Source organism: Linepithema humile, chromosome 7 (assembly GCF_040581485.1).
Source record: "Linepithema humile isolate Giens D197 chromosome 7, Lhum_UNIL_v1.0, whole genome shotgun sequence".
NCBI classification, from domain to species: Eukaryota; Metazoa; Arthropoda; class Insecta; order Hymenoptera; family Formicidae; genus Linepithema; species Linepithema humile.
The window spans coordinates 19,503,075-19,521,687 of record NC_090134.1 but is presented as its reverse complement, the minus strand read 5'-3'; the positions used below and the strand labels follow the sequence as shown (position 1 = coordinate 19,521,687).

Below are 18,613 nucleotides of genomic sequence, written 5' to 3'. Positions count from 1 at the left end.
GATGAAACGACAATTACGTTGAAATAGTGCTTCCGCCCAGGAGGAGCGCCAATGCCCTCCGCCCTCGCCCGGTTCTCTCGCACATCGCCGGCGTGCACCCGTGCGCCTCGTATTACTTCGGACAGGATGCGTAAGCAAGCCACGTCGGCGGTATTCTCGAAATCGCGAATATTTCTCCCGGGATCGATGACGGATTACAACGTCAACGTTGCTCGCTTAATTTTAAATCAAATTCTCGTTCTCAGTCGAGATCAGAAGTTTGATTTATCTAAAATAGGGATCACTAAAGGCGAAGCTATATTTAGCTGGCCAATAGAGCAAAGGGACATTTAAGACAACCGGATGATTTTAAGCGAGAATTTTATGTGTGTGTGTGAGAGGAGCTAAGTTAGAATAAAATGTAAATTTATCTACAACGCGAAAGGGTAGAGAGAAATCGAAATGTCAGAAGCAAAAGGAAAAATGAGAAAGTCATAGGTTAAAGGTAAAATAAATACACCGTTGTCATGAATTCGCTTAATAAATTATCGCCGTTCCATGTTATTTGTCGCAATATCAGCTGCGAATATCGTTTCTCGGCTCGCTTATTATTAAAATCTATTTTCGCCGCCTTTCACAAGCAACACTAAGACAATTCACCGAAGTCGGAAACGTGTGTACTTAACGTTTCACGGTGCTATTCAACATTCATAACGGCATTAATAACCTGAGCACCGAGTCGAGACGGCGCGCTCCTCTTTCTCTCTGTCTCTTTCTCTTGGAAATATTTAGCTACGAATCTCTCTGGGTGCGCGCGCGCGAAACGTCGTTCATTATTTTCCTCCCTCAGCCTCGCGGAATTCCGTGCCGGGATAGAAGAAGCTTATACCGTGCCATCCAGGATAAGTTTCAGGGAAGCCGTAAAGTACACGCGCTCGTATAAAATATCGCCCGTGGATAGATTTGCAACAGATCGAACGGAGTTCGCGGGCACCATAAATCTTACGCGCCGATACAGTCGAGAGTGGTAGTAAATAGAAGAGGCGTGCGTATGTTCAGTCCAAACGTTGGGAGATACGCGTGGCATCTCATTCTTCGGAAAGTCAGCTAGATATAAGAATGACGTTTTCTCAATGAAATAAGCACAATAATGAACGTTATAAAAATGCAAAGATAGAAGGTAATTGAATAATTTTTTTAAATTGCAGCATATTTTATCTCGCTAAAATATGCACAAATATAAAATTAAATTTTGGCTTTTTTTAAGTCTTTCATATTTTGAATGAATAATTCGGGAATTTTTAACTAAATGTCGCGCTGTCAGTGAGAAAATCTTCGCACTCTATTCTTTGCATTATGAATATTATTTTGAAGTTTAAAAGTTCCAAGTATTTGGAGCTGGAATTTTCCTAGTTTATCGGATAATCGTTATCTAATTAAATGACGTATGACGACAATTATAGGAGTTAGGTATCTTTGGAAATATATGAAGAAAAACATTGTCGCAATTATTTTGGTCGAGAAGCTATTATTGCCACTTTATTGAGCACTCCGGGAGGCATTTAGAAGAAACGGCAATTAGATATTCCCGTGTGTATTGTCAGCGGTGCTCGACAGGCCTAACAAGTTGAGTAATGACTGGCATTTCAGCCTTTGAATTATCATGAAGCGCACGTCCCTTCCGGCAACAGAGAGAAACACGTGGCGCTCTTAACAAAGTTGTTCGGTTATAAATAGAGTAATAGAGCAACTGCGCAATGCGCTAAACTGAAAACAACTCTCGCCTAAAAATACGGGCGTTAAAACGAAAGCTGTGTTTAGCCGCGCTACGAAGTGTGAGCCGAGAGTGCGCGAGCTACGGAATTTACTATTCTCGTTCGTTCTTCAAGCGCGCGGTGCGGAAAAGGACGAGAGGGTTCGCGTGATCCCTGCCGAGCCTCGGTGACCGCCGTCGACCGAGGGAACGACCCCGCAGACAGAACATATATAATGCAACGGACAATCGCAACCCTCGAAATTAGATTTGCCCGGCTAAGGTTGTCGTAGGGGGTCGGAGGTCGGGCCTTTCCGGGACACCTGAAGAGTAAAGGCGTTCCGCACGATAGATGGGCGCGATGCGGGAAGCGTTAATTACCAGAACTCGGGGTCGGCCTGAGCAAACTTAATTTATATGAACGACGTGAAGTGATCATTTCTTACAAGTTACTCGAGTTGATCGATTTTGGTGTAGCGTCTCTGGAATATTTTTAACTACCGCGACTTTTTTTTTTATAAAACAAAAAATAAATACGAATAGTCACTGAGATAAATGTCATGTAGTGTGAAAAATGAAGCGACGATTATAATATCTAGCAGATTTGTAAAATAAGTTTCTCCGCGTCGCTGCTGGTAATACATATCAATAAACAAGTATATGCGACGGTGAAAAATGAGAAACGCTTTAACGAGCTATCTAGTAAAACTTTCAGTGTTGGAGAAGGCGTGATTAATTATGCAAAAGAAAGAGTGTAACACCTGTCTGAAGAATAACAATAAACGCTCTTTCCGTGTTATTGCGAATAACAACCTCTAACAAAAAGTATGATTACAGCAGACACTCGTTAAATTACATACCTACACTTCGTATTTCACTAAGCGACAGTTATTAATTACGTTTTGTCACAATACTATCACCGCGCCGGCGTTACATATTTATTCATTAATTTATTAATTAATAACGTTCTCGATCTCGTTAAATAATATTTATTAATTATTCTTCGGCGCAATTCTCTGTCGTGTACACTATATACACATTCATTAATTACACAAATGCGATTGTAATAATAACCGTCGCGATTGTATCCATATTCTTTAATAATTCTCTTCTGTAGAAACCAATTTTTTAATATTGAAGATTTCAGACGTGAGAATCAATTAAATAGCGACTAAATGTAGCGGAATTTTATTATCCTTGCTCGCGCAACGTCTAAAATCCTGCCGACTATGCATTCAGTGTGAGCAAATTCTTGGCAAGGGACAAATTATTATTATTATCACATCGGTTTGATTGACGGGACATGCTTCATGTCGAGCGATGGACTGCTAGAATGACGAAGCACCCACTTGAAGAGCACGGTATATTTCGCCGCTCGCACACTGCACTAATATTGTTCGCAAGTTCCTTCAAACGACATTTATGAGATTGTACTCAAGTCAACATTGAACGCACGTTGAGCAAATAGGAGCGGAAACGACGATCGCGATAATAATGCGACGCTGAAGATGCGCTTGTTAGAGATATTTGTCATGTCGTAACCACATAGACGGCTGTCTGATTACAATTGCATGTCTGATTGCACCGTGTCCTCAATATATCGAGTGAATCAATCGATGAAGAAACAATACTCTTCCAACGCATTTATTTTGGAATATATAGTGGGAGGAAAAGCAAATTGTTTTCCATTCGCTCTAGTCCTTTCGCATCGCGTATCTTCTTCGCACCATCGAATGCGATCGACGAAAAATCATTCCCATCAGTGTTACGCGGAAGGTAACGATCCACGGCGGTGTGTCGATCACCGTTCGCAAATGGCGTGAGCGAATCTCATCGGAAACCTGGCTGCCGTCGCCCTAACACGGCGTTATCATCATCGTTAGAGGAAGGACGACTGTGTTTTCCGAGCGTCTTCTCCCTTCTTTGTCTTGCAGTTGTCTCGGCGCCGCGCGTCTCATTTCTACAGGCGTGTCGCACTCAGAATAATGACACGCCACAACGAGACACGGCTCGCTGCCCTTCGACTTTACCCCAGGCCCATCCGAGCCGAAAGTCGTTACGTCTACGTATGTGGAAATGTCCCGGTCCCCACCGCCGCTATCTGCAATATCCTCCTAAGATTTTTCTTCATTACGCCACGACCCGGCGCTCCGGCTTTCTCTCCTTCGCGCACTCTTTCTCTCGGCTAAGATGAAATTGAGTCCCGCCTTCTCGTGGAGCGAAAAGACACGGCACGAGGACAAAAAGCCGGAGAGAGGGTGGATGAGAATGAAGCGGCAGCGGACGACGCCGCCGTTGTGGCCTAACTAAAAATATCAAATGGTACGCTCCGTGCTTTGTTTTCCACTTTCCTTCGTTTCTGCCTCGACGCTTGACCGACGACGTCGATTTCGGAATCAATGGGGTGGTCAACCGTAGCAGAAGAAACGTTTATGGGAGGTTTCTCACGTGCACGGTATTATGGATAGGCGTCGGAGAAGTCCTTCGCTCGCGAGATATTCGTCAACCCAATTTTCCTCGAGAAAATCAATCCGTAAAATTGTTCTCTTAAATGAGAAATGTGAAAATAAAAAATAAATATCGCATCTTGCATGAAAAAATGTTCATATAATTGTCTCATTAAAAAATTACATTTTGAGCTACAAAACATTTTGCTAAATAAAAATTTCTCGGAAAAGCGTTGCGTGTAATATATTTTTGACAGATGTTTCTCTTTGTAAATGTGGATGGAGCGAGCACGAAATATGATTTAAAGAGCAACCTCAAAGCCAAATATAAGCTTTCTAGGCGGCAGGACAACATGCATACCCGATTATTATATTTGAAATTAAATTGTGTGCAGTTTAATCTATCGTTATATCTATATATTTATGCAATCAAATTATGCGAGAGGTGCGTGATCGAATATTCCGCGGGATAATTATGTAATTTCCACATAGAAAATTAACCCTAGAGGATTAAATGACGATATTATTTCAGGACTTAATCGTGCTATTTATTCAAACAATAATAATAATTTAATAATTCTCTGGCACTTTTTTAATTTTTCTCCGAGAGCGTCTCCGCTTTCTCATTACAACTTAATCTTGACGATGTAAATATTCAAGAGCTTGCTTAAACTCTATTCATCTCCCGTATCTACTTAGACTCGACAGAATCCAATAAGTAAATAAAAAAAAAAAAAAAAAAAAGAAAAATATAAAGGAAGGATCCAATTTAATCGAATGTCGCAAGGGACGCATGAAAGTTAATCGCCTGAGTGCAGAAAACACCAACGATCCGAACTATGAAAACGAGGCGGGCAGAAGGAGGCGAAGTCTCGCTGTGAGACGACAAGAAAAAAACAATGTGGAAGAGGGGAAACAAGGCAGGGGAGCGGGACGGGGAAACTGAGAGAGCATTTTTGCATTATCGTCACGTGCGCGGTCTTATTACCGGCACACGTGGTGTAATATTCTCCCCCTCATCTTCGCGTCGGTTCGCGGCTTTCTTCTTTGGCCCTGGCGCGACTCCACGTCGGCTCACACTGTTAGGGATGCGACAGGCGGTTCATCGCCGCCGACAACGGTGGCGGTGAGAGGGGCGGGATCGACGGGGCGAGGATGATCGAATGTTGCCAAAGTTTGCGAAGAGTCGTGAAGATGATACATCCATCCTCGACGAAACCTCTCCAACCCCCCTCCAAGTCGCACACCCTTTCGATTCCTCGCGCGTAGAAGTTCCGTTCGCGAGAGAAGTTCGCGCGAAAAGGAGGAGGGTTGCCTGCGCGCGCGATCACGCAGCTGGCATTGCCGTCGTCGTTCGAGCCTCCGCTCCTCTCGCCACGTGCTCTACATTGCCTCCTCCGCCCGGATATCGTCCATCCGCGTCTCGCAATAATGGCTTCCGCACACAAGGACTGCTCCCGGCCGTCTTCTTCTCCCCCCCGACACGACCAATCATCTTTCTCTCTCACCGCACCGCCGAATCGCCGAACCGCCGAACCGCTTGTGTGACACAACTTGTGTCGCGAACGACAGTCACGAAACGTGCTTCGACTCGGAAGCCGAAGCGGTCGTTACCGTCTGATGGGATCCATAAAGGCCGAGAGCCATTTTTAAGGGATACGCCGCTAATACGCATACCGCACCGCGCCCCCCCCTACGCGATAACCATCGAAGTAAGTTTTCGAGGAAGCTCGTTTCGGAAGGAAACTTCGCCTGCGGCGGTGATACACTCCATTGGATTATTTTTCTTAGCTGTTAGATAAACTTCCCTGCGAGAATAACCCTCGATGAATATTACATTAGTAAATTCTTGACGTTGTTGATTTAATTCGTTAACGCAGCCAGTTGTGCGAGCTAACTTTCCCATCATCGCAGAAACAATAATTTGTTGCGTATATCTCGATATCAATCGTTCATCCTTTTGGTCGGATAAACTGCATATTCTTTCAACAGATCTGACCGGGAAAGGATTAAGCTTTTCCAATTCTTTCTCTCTGCGCTGAAGTTTCAATTATACTCTGTTCCGTTTTTACATTATGTAAAATAGCCTGCAATATTTTTCTCAACTGTGATTTTATCCCTGGCGTTACAAAAGGATTGAAATAATTGTCTCACATATCACATTCGTGTACAACTGAGTGCACGCAAGATATGCGTTATATGCGAATTCTGATTTTGAATATGACTGCCTTTTATATGTGACAGCGCAAGAATGATAAAAATGTGCGCGGCATGCCCTTTGTCACGTTTCGCGCGAACCGTTGCTGCTAAATCAACAGAGTTTGTCATAATGGGAAAACTTGAAAGTTTTCTAGCGCAAGGAATAGTACACTACATTTATATTAACTTAATCTCGCAACTAGCACTCACGACATGTTTAGCTTTATTTTTAATCTTTTCTAACAGTATATTTTCGTAAAAGAACTTGCCAAGGGAAAGGGAGCTTCGCATTGTAGTATGGGTGTTTCATAACATTTGCATAGAACTTTGGATCTTACTATTTATGCACTTTGAAATTTACGCTACAAAAATTCTTTACTTACTTTCTTTCAACAGTCTCTTTTATTTTCAATCAAATAAATAGCGCAAATTCTGCGCGTAATTAGGGTCTGGATGGAAATTCGTGAAACCCGGAACAAAAATATTAAGCTTTGTTCAAAATAATACGGTTTTAAAATTCGATGATTATGAAATGTATATTAATACTTTTATATTTTACATTCTATTACATAGCGTTAAATGATACAAATCATATCCGCATTTTAAAATGCATTATTTAAAATGAATTTGTCAGTACGTGATTTTAATCCCCGAAATCGAATCTCAAAATAATGATTCCGGATGCATATAGGAAACAATTTCATTAATGTCTGCAAATTGCACGCTTGGTAGTTGCACGATGAATTTGGCGATTTGCCGAATCGATGATATTTGAGGGATGTGGATTGTGGATTGTGGAGTATATTTCACAGCTGGATGGATGAAGTTCGTATGGGGAAATGAAACGTTGCGAGTATCAATCCCCGTCGATATGAAATCGAGAAAAATGAAATATTTCAGTAATTATTATTGACTATTTCCACTTTGAAAAAAAAAAAAAAAAAAATTTCATAACGTGACGTGAAAACTAATAGTGGCGAAAATCGTGGCGCCTCGAATACGCCGCGCGAGCAATTGCGTTCGTTCCTCTCGCGCGAGATGTCAAAGGTTAATTTCGTTCGGAAGTCGATATTTTCGACGCATCGGACAACCATTGCGTTGTGCGAGAAGAATATGCATCGTATCTTTCACATATACGTCCGGGAACAAATCTCCGCCTCTGGTATATACCTGAATTCTTGGGCACTTTATACATACGTCTGGCGGCTACATATATATATACATATGCGTATATCTCTTCTCCGTATGTACGGAAAGATGGTGTTCAGAGCTTTTGCTCCTCGATGCAGAACCGCTTCCGCCGGCTCGCGTCCACTGCATTATTCAATTCTGATCGCTCGCAATAAAGAAGCGGAATAAGGGACGCACAATCGCCCTAGCACGCCGCCACATGGATCGCGGCGGGCACGTACTGTATTTTTCTCACCGGGAACTTTTCATGCGTCCACGTACGTGGCTGCAGTATTGATGCATGCGTATTGGTGACGATATACTCGCGCGGGCATCGTTCGCATTTTGTTTGAACGATGCGTGCGCTTCTGACAGAAGTTGCATCTCGGAACCGAGGATTTATGGTTTGCGTCTTGAAGAAAATATTCGCCCAACTCGTGCAACATTTGCTTCAAAAAACAAGTTTAATTTTCTTTTATTTCTATTGCAATTTACAATTCCGAATACGTAAATTTGTCTACGAGCACACATAGGAGAAAGTACGGAAAAGCACGATACCTTTGACGCGTGATCCGAGGTAATTGCGCCGGTAAAGATTGCGCCGATCGAGTTTCACTCGAGGAGAGCCGCTCGACAGAAACAAACTTCAAACTGGCGAACTCGTTAAAGAATGTAAAAACCCTGCCCCGCCTTTGTACCACGCGAGACAGGATCACGTCGGGCTTCCTTTTGCGATACGTTTCGGCGCCAAAGAACAGGAAACGCATTGTAACGCGATATTTAGAGATTTTCCAAGACATAGACTTTTCTTTTGCGGAATTATTGCAGTTTTATTTGAAAAGCGATTGGTTCTGCTGAAACATAGAGTTGTACGAACCAGATAACGGCGTATATTATTTCCCGATTTCTTATTAGAAAGTCTTTAGCGTTCGGTATAGCGATTTTATAGAGAAATCGACGAACTATTGACACGGAAATTCGTAGATAAAGAGAGAAATTCGGCGGAGTGGGAGAAAAGGAAGAGGGAAACAGAGATGACATCCCTTATCGAGGCGTGGGCACCGGAATGGCTCGGGAAAGATTGGATTTTCGCTTCGAATACGCCGCGCCGCGCCTGCAAGAGGCCGGGAGAATTCCTCTCACGTCCCGCACGATTTTATCTCGCGGAAGCTCGGCACGGAGTGATGCCCGGCGAGATTCGCAGTCTTGGTCGCAGTCGCGAAGAAGCTGCTCCGGGAAGTGATTTTGAGGCTAATGCATCGCCGTATAAAGATAACGCGGGAAAAACATAGAGTCGCCACTTGAAATTATCCGGCGCGGCGGCGTGCCGTCGGTGATACTCGCGGCGGATGCGATACGGGGGAATCTTTATCGCGGAATTATGCGATACGATGAATCGTCGAATTCGGACCTCGTCTGCGATAAAGTAGCTCGTGTCGCAAGAAAAATGGCCGAATGTCGCGGAGCCGGCGAATCGATGGCAGCGGCCCAACTAGAAGTCGAGAATGAGACACATGGCAAGAAGTGATACCGAAAGAACACGAGACAACTGTAAAAATTATATTTATTCTTTTATTTGCGTAAATCTCTTTTGCAAAATGATTGCGAGGGAATGATGCTACGCGGTGAAAATATAATCCGAGGGAAAACATACTTGCCTCCGAACAAACCGGCGGCGCGCGGTCGATGATACTCGCGGCGAGGGGGAATCTTTATCGCGGAATTATGCAGCGCGACGAGTCGTCGACCTCGGATTTCGTCTACGATAAAATAGAACGTGTCCGAGGAAAATTTTCGGCAGGAGGTATCTATCTGCCGCGATCGAGGAATAAAAATACAGAGGAATTTCGGTTCAACCAAATGGAGGAATTAATCTTGATTATATGTTAATTTAAATTTATGATGCAAAAGTATAAGTATAAAGTTGTGAATAACTGATGATAACTTACGATTTTGTCATTGCGCTGCTAATCGCGAGCTTGCTCGTTAATCGGATTGAATAATCATCGTTTTTGCGCATAAGATTCTATCGCGACGTTTAATTGCTCGAAACTCAACGCGCGGAATTATTTCGCCTCGCAAAAGTCGATACGGTTTCCTGCGTGCGTGCGGCACGCAGTAACGAATTAAAATACTTGATGAATACTGAAATTTCAGACGCAAAGTGATTTCGAGACTTCCTATGAAAAACACTATTGAAAATAGAAAGATAAAAAATATTTTACACATTATTATGTACAATATAATTATTGTGTGTGTTTATAAATTATATTAAATACACATTAATCATCGATAAAACTTGAAAGAATCGTCTCTTTGCGCTTTGAAGCTCTAAACGAGCGCACATAATTTCCGTGCGGCCGCGAGGCTTTTACAAGCAATAAAGCAATCCGAGCGAGAGCGCGCGCGCGCGCAGGAAACAGTGCGTTATCGGAGCTCGCGAATCTCATCTCTTATCGCGGAATCACTGCGGACTCCGATTTCTGCAAACGCGCGCCCCTCATTCTCCCTCACGCGCACAGCTGGCATCCTTTTAACACAACGCCGGATGGCAATAAACCACGAAAACTGGTTGGTGCACGGCCGCTGAAGAAGAGGAGGCACAGGATTTACACGGGATTGTATTACCGGGTTGGGGTGTAGGCAGCTGCCCCCGGTGTCACGTTTTATAACGTTACGACTGACATTAGCTCCGGTGCGCGCGTTATCCGCCGCCGTGCTCGTAGGCGGTCGCAATGCGCGCGAAGCCGCGCGCTCGTTTAGAACCGCGACCATTAACACCGCCATTCTTACCGATCGTTCGCACGGCACCCGAGTCTGCGACGACTGTTATCGCGCGATAACAGCGATAGTTCATACGACGGTGGGCACGTTAGATCGTAAACTCCTTTACGAACTCGCGGGATTTGCAGGAAAACACTTTTAATTTCAAGATTCCGCTATCGTCATTTTACCTCGAGAGAACGCGCGAGAGAACACTTGCTGTTCTGATGATTATAATCAATTTGATATAATGATATTATATGCGCGCGTACGCGCACGGATAGACGTATAACCATATCAGTTTCGCCGCGCGGGAAACATTCACGGAGATTTCATTTCACGATATTACTCAGGCTTACGGTAGCTTTATGCGAAATATGAGAAAATCCTCAAAAATGATATTGCGACATAAATTTCGCTCGGAGCAATCTGATAACTTCTTGCGGAGGTATTACTTGAGCTTGCAGCTAGTTTGTACATGATGTATAAAAATATGCGAAGGGGGGATCCAGTTTGTTCGGAAGATTTTGAGAATGCAAACTTATGAAGCAACTTGTAGTTAAGTTCACAATCTTCCCCCATCTTCTTCATCCCATTTATTAGTGGCACAGTTATCGATTTTTCTTCGTGCACACGAAAATTTACGAATCAGGAACAATCCGAGTTACTGTTTACAGGAAAACAACTCGCGATGCGCACTTTGTGAAAATATTTTATTCCCCGCGATGGCGTGAAATTAATATCCAGACATTGCGCACGCAAACGCCGAAGTTTAGCTAAGGATAATAGATGTAAAGCTCCGCGACGAGCGCGTAGAGTTTACGAGGCGTCTTGTAGTCTTAAAATCGTAATACCGCGGAGTCTTCGCGGCATAGGCGCGCGTCTCTCTGAATATTCAGTGGTATCGCACCTATTATTACCGTGCGCCGGAGGAACGTACACAAGAGCGCTGCGCCGCCGCCACCGCATTTGCGAGTCAGACGCGAGACGATGCTCTCTCTCTCTCTCTCTCTCTTTCGGCGCGGTAATCGAGCGATTAAAATTATAATCTCGGCGTAATCACGCCGTTCTATTATGGCGCGAAGCGCGCGCGCGCGCGCGCACGCTTGTACGGCGCCGCGCGGGTCTAATTAATATTAAAAGGCCGAAATTAATAATTAGAAGCGTCGCGCTAACGGCGAGAAGGCAGAGGCGGCAGAGGCTGTCGGAAGGCGCGGCTCAACGCACAGCTATGCGCCGACATGCCCTCGCGGAACAATGGCGCGAGAGCAGACTTCATTATTCGCCGGACGTGTTAGCAACGATCGTAATTTTTCATCTCAGAGCCGGATTCAATTTCAACGGTGGCGCATCGTATTACCTTGTGTCTCTCTGTCACCTTATCTTCCCTTTGAAACGCGCTTGGCCGTATCCGCGCGCGGACCGGAGTGTCAGATTTTTATTAGGATTCTTCTTATGTGTACCTTCTGCGAGGGGCTACGTAGCATTCCACGACGCGACAATCGTCATACCTAAGATGCGTTCGTCTGCGCGATGCGATCTCGAGAAAGATCGCAGATAAGCGTCGCTCTTGACAAACGATCGAGTATCAGTAGCCTCGGAGATTTTTCACGCCTCCCCCACGTCTTCCCCGGAGCGGCACATTATGCTTTCTAGTGGCTGGGGGACTGACGTCGCTACAGGATAGGTATCTCACTTCAGATGTTAGATACGCTAGTTTAATTTCAAACAAGAGAGATTTACAACAGGAACCGAGTATGATGGATATTAAAAATGTTGTAGTGAATTTATTATCAGACGAAGAAGAATCTATGGAGGTAATGGCGGAAGTGTAAGGATAAATATTTTATCTGCGAATTAGCGTTTTATTATTAAACTTCCAAAGAGATTAAAATTGAATATTCCAAGAGGTAAAAGATTCAAGCGGGATTAAAAATAGATAATCGTGAAGGATGTACGCTGCATTCTATTAAGTTCATAATACGAGATTAAATGGGAGACCAGCGTTCGTGGATATTTGCTCAATATTTAACATCGCCGACTTTAACGCGCGTCTTGTAATTTTCCGATCGAACGGACCACCCCTGTCGCTTCTGTTTGAACCCTAACGAATGACTCGCGACACGGGGTAGCCTTTTTCACAGTGGCACTCGTCGCTGCCAATCGTTCCTGCGATGGAACATGCGTTACATCATAATTGGATCACACGCTCGATGCTATCGTCAGCTCGCGCAGCTGAAACAGTCCAATCTTCCACTCAGACGACACTCAACTCAATATGTGGCAGCAACGCCGCTCGCAATTACCTCTTTAAGTTCCAATATATCAGACAGCCGTCCAATTGATTTAATCGGTGGAGGTGTTTTGTACACGTTCATACGATTCATGCCCACCAACCACTGTCGCCTAACCGGAGCAGCTACCTGCTTAAAGTGACAGTGTGGGGTCCTTTCGTGACTGGACTACGACTTAACTTAGATCAGGGACGTCCGAACTTTGTAGCGACGAGGACTGCGTAATCCGCCGAGGTCGCTGACGATCAAACTCGGCACTCCTCGACCCACTTTTACATTGGTTAAGAGAGCATCCGCACGTTTTCGAACTTCCCTTCGACAAGTCGTGCCGTTACAACTTCTTTAGCTTTGCGCTTATATCCCTGAGTTAGATTAAGCTGTCAGAGAAAAATCGCAAACCGTTCGAATCAACGGGAACATTCGGAAATTTGCAATACACTCGATCCGAAGCAGTCGCGTGGAATTTTGCAAATTTATATGGCAGACTAAAAATTGGATTGAAGAAATATATTAACTCCGTTGATATCACACGCGTAGCAGTGTTTTCTTTTGAATTGCGAATATAGATAAAGGATTCGTCAATATTATTCGAATCTGATACAGTTGCGGTAATGCCGCAATCTTGCCGAAAGCTTCGTCCGAATTTGTCTCACGGTTCTCCTCGCGATAATTAAGCGAAGAAAGAGCACATGCAGCACACACAGTCATGACGAATGCGCTATAAGACGAACCGACCGGTAACTTAATCCATCGTATCGATTAGGAAATATAACCCAATTCCAGCTAACCGATTTACTCGCACAAATGGATTAATCCGGTTTAGAGAGAGGGGCCGCGGCGTGAACACGCCGAATTGCTGCTTACTCCGTTCTTTCGCAGCGCATCCCCGGCTTTGCTGTCTTTCCTTTTCCCTCGTTCATCTTGTTTTCAGCCACTCCCCTCGCTTCATTTGTCTGTTACGTGCAATCAAGAATCCGGTTGTCCCGGCCGGAGCGCCGTACATCTGTCCGGAGGCTCTTAGTGGAGCCAGGGAGCTAGATTTATTTATTTCCCAGGAAAAACTTTCACAACTCCAATTCAGGAAGTCAGGCAATGCGGAAGTAATCGCGAAGCATCGTAAATTAATCGCGAGTGTTAATTGATGCATAACGAGAGAAAAACAATGTTGACAAACTAATTTGATCCGGTAATCGATAATACAGTGGAAAATATGTAAACTTCGGCAAATTATTAATATTAACAATGCAAAAACATATTATATTTTATGTATAAATATTGATTTCGCGTTAATATCAAATTTCTCAAAAATTTCTTTCTAAATCAATCGATGAGCACGCAGATAAAAGGATTTTGGAACATTCTATGTTATATTTTGCAGCTATATATCTTTATTAAATCATACTCTTTTGACGGTAATTGAATTATTTTTGAAATGTGTTCGCTGATCTTCTGCCGGATGATTCAGAGATCAAATAAGACTATCCTTGGCTATCCTCCAGTCTTTAAAAAAATCCCCATTATTTTGCCATTAAGCTTTTTCCTTTACAATTTTTGTCGGACGCCGAGCACGCCGATACTTTTAGTAAATTAATTTTACGCTGCGGGCTGTGTTCCTAAGTTAATGATCCCGAGGAAAAAGTAATATTTATTGCGCGGGATTCCGTCTCTCGCGTATCTTCTTTTTTTTCTTGCGCTGCCTTGTAAGAAACGTTGGGACTTCTGCCAGTGATATTTTTTCACGTCGTGTCTGATTGCTTCCTGCTCCGGAAAATATGAGCGGACGTTTATAGGATCACGAAGCGCCGGGGTCTAAGCGCGATTATTTATGGTATTTGTCGGATTGAGTTTGTTAAGCAACTTATAAATTGCGCGAGGCACACGACACATCTCAACGATTCCTTCAAAGGAAAAGATGACGCTCGTCTCTAAAATTCTGTGTGCAAAATATCTCTCTTAACTTATATCTAAAATTTTCTTTTGTGAGATTCAACATTTTTATGCGATGTGACTATTTTTCTGTAGTAATAACACAATGCAAACTATAAAAGAACGCCTGGATTAAATATTTTTTTAAAAACGAAATTTATCGTATACAGTTGAAAAAATTCTCATATTTTTGTTGAAGTTGTAATATAAATAAATATTTTTAACGAGTCGGTTCTGATTCTGCCAGATAAGAGGAGAAAATTTATTTCTGGATTGTTTAAACGTTATTAAAAACAAAAATATGCTTGATGATTATCTTCTCAAAATACATACTTTTCTTTAAACCATTTTAAATGATTTTACTTATATCTCGTAAAAGCAAAATTTAAGACGATCAGTTATTTTAAGACGATCAAGTCCGGGATTAAGTCCGACAATCTGCTGACTTCCCTGATTCCTTATCGAAGCCGTGTAAAACCAATTTGAAAAAGATTTCGTAACTATTCGATTTGGCCAGCCGAACACCGCGCTCGGGTTTTATACAACGTGAATTTTTAAGAGAAAAATCCAATATTGGCGCCGCGGTGCATTGTTAAGTTTCCGCTTGTTTCCTTTTTCTGGTGGCTTTAGTGCTCCCCTTTTTCGCCCTTCTCTTGCCCCTACCAGACGTACTGTCAATCGAGTTATTCTTACGGGATTTCAGTCGCGGCGGAGAGCGAGCCGTACATTATGGCGCGTACATAATGCTATTCATGAGTCCGCATGATTATCGGAAAACTATATTTATTCCGGGCACCATATTAAATCCCTGTTTCGACGTTGCCCTTTCATCCGACCGGTCCCGACCGACGCTTATCCCGGCCTCTCGATGGAGGGACGAAGATAAATGCCGTCGATGATGAAAATAAAATCCTTGACACGGGTCCGACGGGACAGGGCCTTAACCTTGTCACCCCTGCGTACGTCATTTTCCGAAAGCCCGCGGGTTTTCGTACACCGATACGCGGCGATCGCACGCACACGCGGCCTCCTCCGTATCGCGCTTAATGGCGGCATCTGCATCTTTTATAAGCTGGCGTTATCTGCATCCCCGGACGTACATCGTCGATGCTCTCCGGTTCATGTACCTCGGCGACCGCCGCGTCTGTCGCCTCTGCTGGCACACGTGCACAAAACAGATACCGGTCGTCGATTTATCGCCGGTACGTATCGCCTACGGAGCGGATCAAGCGATCGCTCGGAGTACGTGCAGTCAACCCGCCCATTTATTACCTGACACTCTGATACGCCGATGACTATCGGCATGAATTTAACTAATAATCAGCGGTAAGCGAGATACATGGGAAATACTAATCGATGTCGACTCCGTTTGGATTCGCAGTCGCTCGCAATCGCACGCACAATTTGTCATCGCAGCTAAGCATACGATTCGCAGTTATTAATGCGTCGACCGAATCGTCGAGAGGAAACTCTTGAGTAATATGATTTTAGGCACACACACACACACACACACATATACTCTCGCGCATACACATACGTTTACATGACGCGTAATCGTGCGACTTTGTAACGTAACTTCCACCGCTACATCTCAGGCAGTACCCTAACATCGATTATTTCTGATTGTTTCAGGCTTCCGCCACCGCAACAGCAAGTGACGGTGGGTTCTCTGGGCGGCGGTTTAGGCGGCGCCGGAAATGGCGGTACCGCCACGGTAGGCGCACAGGGCCAAGCCATGGTGATGCCGGGTTTTCCACTTCGCGCCGCAGCCGTGCCGCACTACTCCCCGTATTCGCCGTCGCGCTTTCACATCGATAAACGTTGTCAGCACAGGTGCTCCTGGAAATGCTTCTCGATCGCCTTGATCCTCGTGGCCGTGGCGCTAACGGCGATGCTGGCATACTTCGCTGGTAAGTAAACATTATTGTCACGTTAATGCGCCGCTGAGAATAAAATCCAGCCGAAAGCTCGATCGTCATGCATAATTCCGTTTACATCTCTGTGTATATATGATAATTAAGTGAAATGAAATTAAATTAAAGGGCCACAAAGTGAATATAATTTTGAACAAACATTAAATATTTGATGAAATTAACGCGAGATCAGGTGTAAACCGTCTAAAGATATAGTCAAATTTGTATTTGTAATATACGACGGCGGAGGACTATTTAATGCTGCCATTTCATAAATAATATTTGCTCCGGTGCAAATTTGAATGAGCCGTTTTTATTAGTCCCACAGCGCACGTCCGAGTCGTAACACACACCGCCGGATAGTCCACGCAATTCTATTTCTGGCTGACCCGAAATTCACGGTACAATAATTCATTATTAACTTGCAAATCTGGTTACGACTAACCCAACCCACCTAATGCTAAAATCCATCGGAACGTCGGCATTACTGCACCATGCTAATCCCTATACGCAGAGGGGGATTATACATATAACTGACACCATAACATTCCGCGTGAAGGCATGACGAATTTCGCGCTAACATGCAAATTATAACTAAATGAGACTCGCAAATATCAGTAGGCGCGATTCATATTTTTGCTGCATTTATAAAAAAAAAGAACAAAGTAAGTAGTAAACGAAATGTTCGTGAAAGCAGCTTTGATATGTCGAAATAAAAATTGTTATATGCAAACATACAGTTTAGGTGGCATATTTAAAATTTAATGAACAAAAAATAGCCAAGTGAACAAAGCACGAAATTAACAAAAAGAGATACAAAAGGGTCAATTAATTTCGAGGGAGAATAAACTGTCTGAAATATTTTGCATTGTATGTATATGCTATGCTATGTGCATTCACAAAACGCGCCGTGTACATACGATACATTGATATTTTTCTAGCAATAACAGTACATATAAAATTGCTGCGCCAGCATTATTTTATGGTTGACATTTAAATGCTACGTTTCTTTGCGACAGAAGCACTTTTGGATTATAAAACACGCGAGCCCATTTTATTTTGCGCTACGCTGAACGTTTGTTACAAAGGGATGTTGCTGGGCCGTTATAGACCTGCGGAATAACTGCACTGAAAGAATTATTTCCACGATGTTTTAGCTGTGAGCATATCAAAGAAGAATCTTTGTATAATGAAAAAATATACGTAAATAAATTTTTTTACGAACGTATTCTGCTTCCGCATTTAATAAAATCAATTTACATTTTATTAGATAATTATTATCACATCTACAGAATAGAATCCACGCATTTTTGCTTAGCGCAAAACGCAATCGGCGATGAATCGTGAAATAGGCGGTACATTAGCTTCGAAAAAATTTCAACACTAATTATTATTACCACATCCGGGGAGAACGGAATCCGCACATTCTACGGGAAACGCAATCGGGTGGAACGATACGTCGCCTTCGGAAAAATTAAATACTGTTTAACGGCGGAAGTCCGGATCTTCCGTAGGAAGCGTAGGTACGGCGTAGCGTCGCTGCCTAGCGTAATGGTTCATTTAGCACGGAGCGGTTGCCTCCATCCGGTTGGGGAGAGGCAAAAATATTGCCCGCCGATAGCGAGGAAGCGTTTCAATGGCACGGGGTGCGTTTCACTCATAATGCTCGTAGCTGAGAACTGCCGTAACGCGTCAAAGGGACGGGAAGGAAGGATGAACGCACTTGAGTACGAATCGATAGGCACGCCTTCCCATCCAAATAATAATTCGTCTGGCAACGGGATGCCGCGGAAAACAAAGAGGGACATTCATTTCGGCAATAATGGTCGCATATATTTAACATCTCAAGTGTTATTAATGTGAAATTTTGCCGGATTTGATTCTGTTCGCTGAAAAGCGAATGATCAGAAATTAGAGCTGTTTGTCTTTGCTAAACGAATCGGGCATTTCGCAGGGCAATGGCCTACCTGACGCACAAATCGATAGCTGTGCAACTAACGGCGCACTACGCCGGTACACCCGATGGCTAACATTGGCAAACTTTGTTACATAAATAATCAACAGCGAAACCCCCGCGATGTATGTAGACATGAAATCTTACTGAAGCTAAACGACGATACTCTAGCCGTTGCTCCATTAACGGACTCTCGACAGGGATAAATCGTTCTC

General features: G+C 43.6%; 1 protein-coding gene across 8 annotated transcripts in view; it reads left to right on the top strand.

The window, feature by feature from the left end:
- Ten-a (tenascin accessory) overlaps positions 1 to 18,613 on the top strand; it is a 482,645-nt gene that overhangs the window by 430,453 nt on the left and 33,579 nt on the right. For all 8 annotated transcript variants that reach the window (XM_012360546.2, XM_067358589.1, XM_067358590.1 and 5 more), the window contains one exon: positions 16,164 to 16,441. In XM_012360546.2, the coding sequence (XP_012215969.1) occupies positions 16,164 to 16,441 (278 nt within the window). The remainder of the gene's footprint in view (positions 1 to 16,163; positions 16,442 to 18,613) is intronic.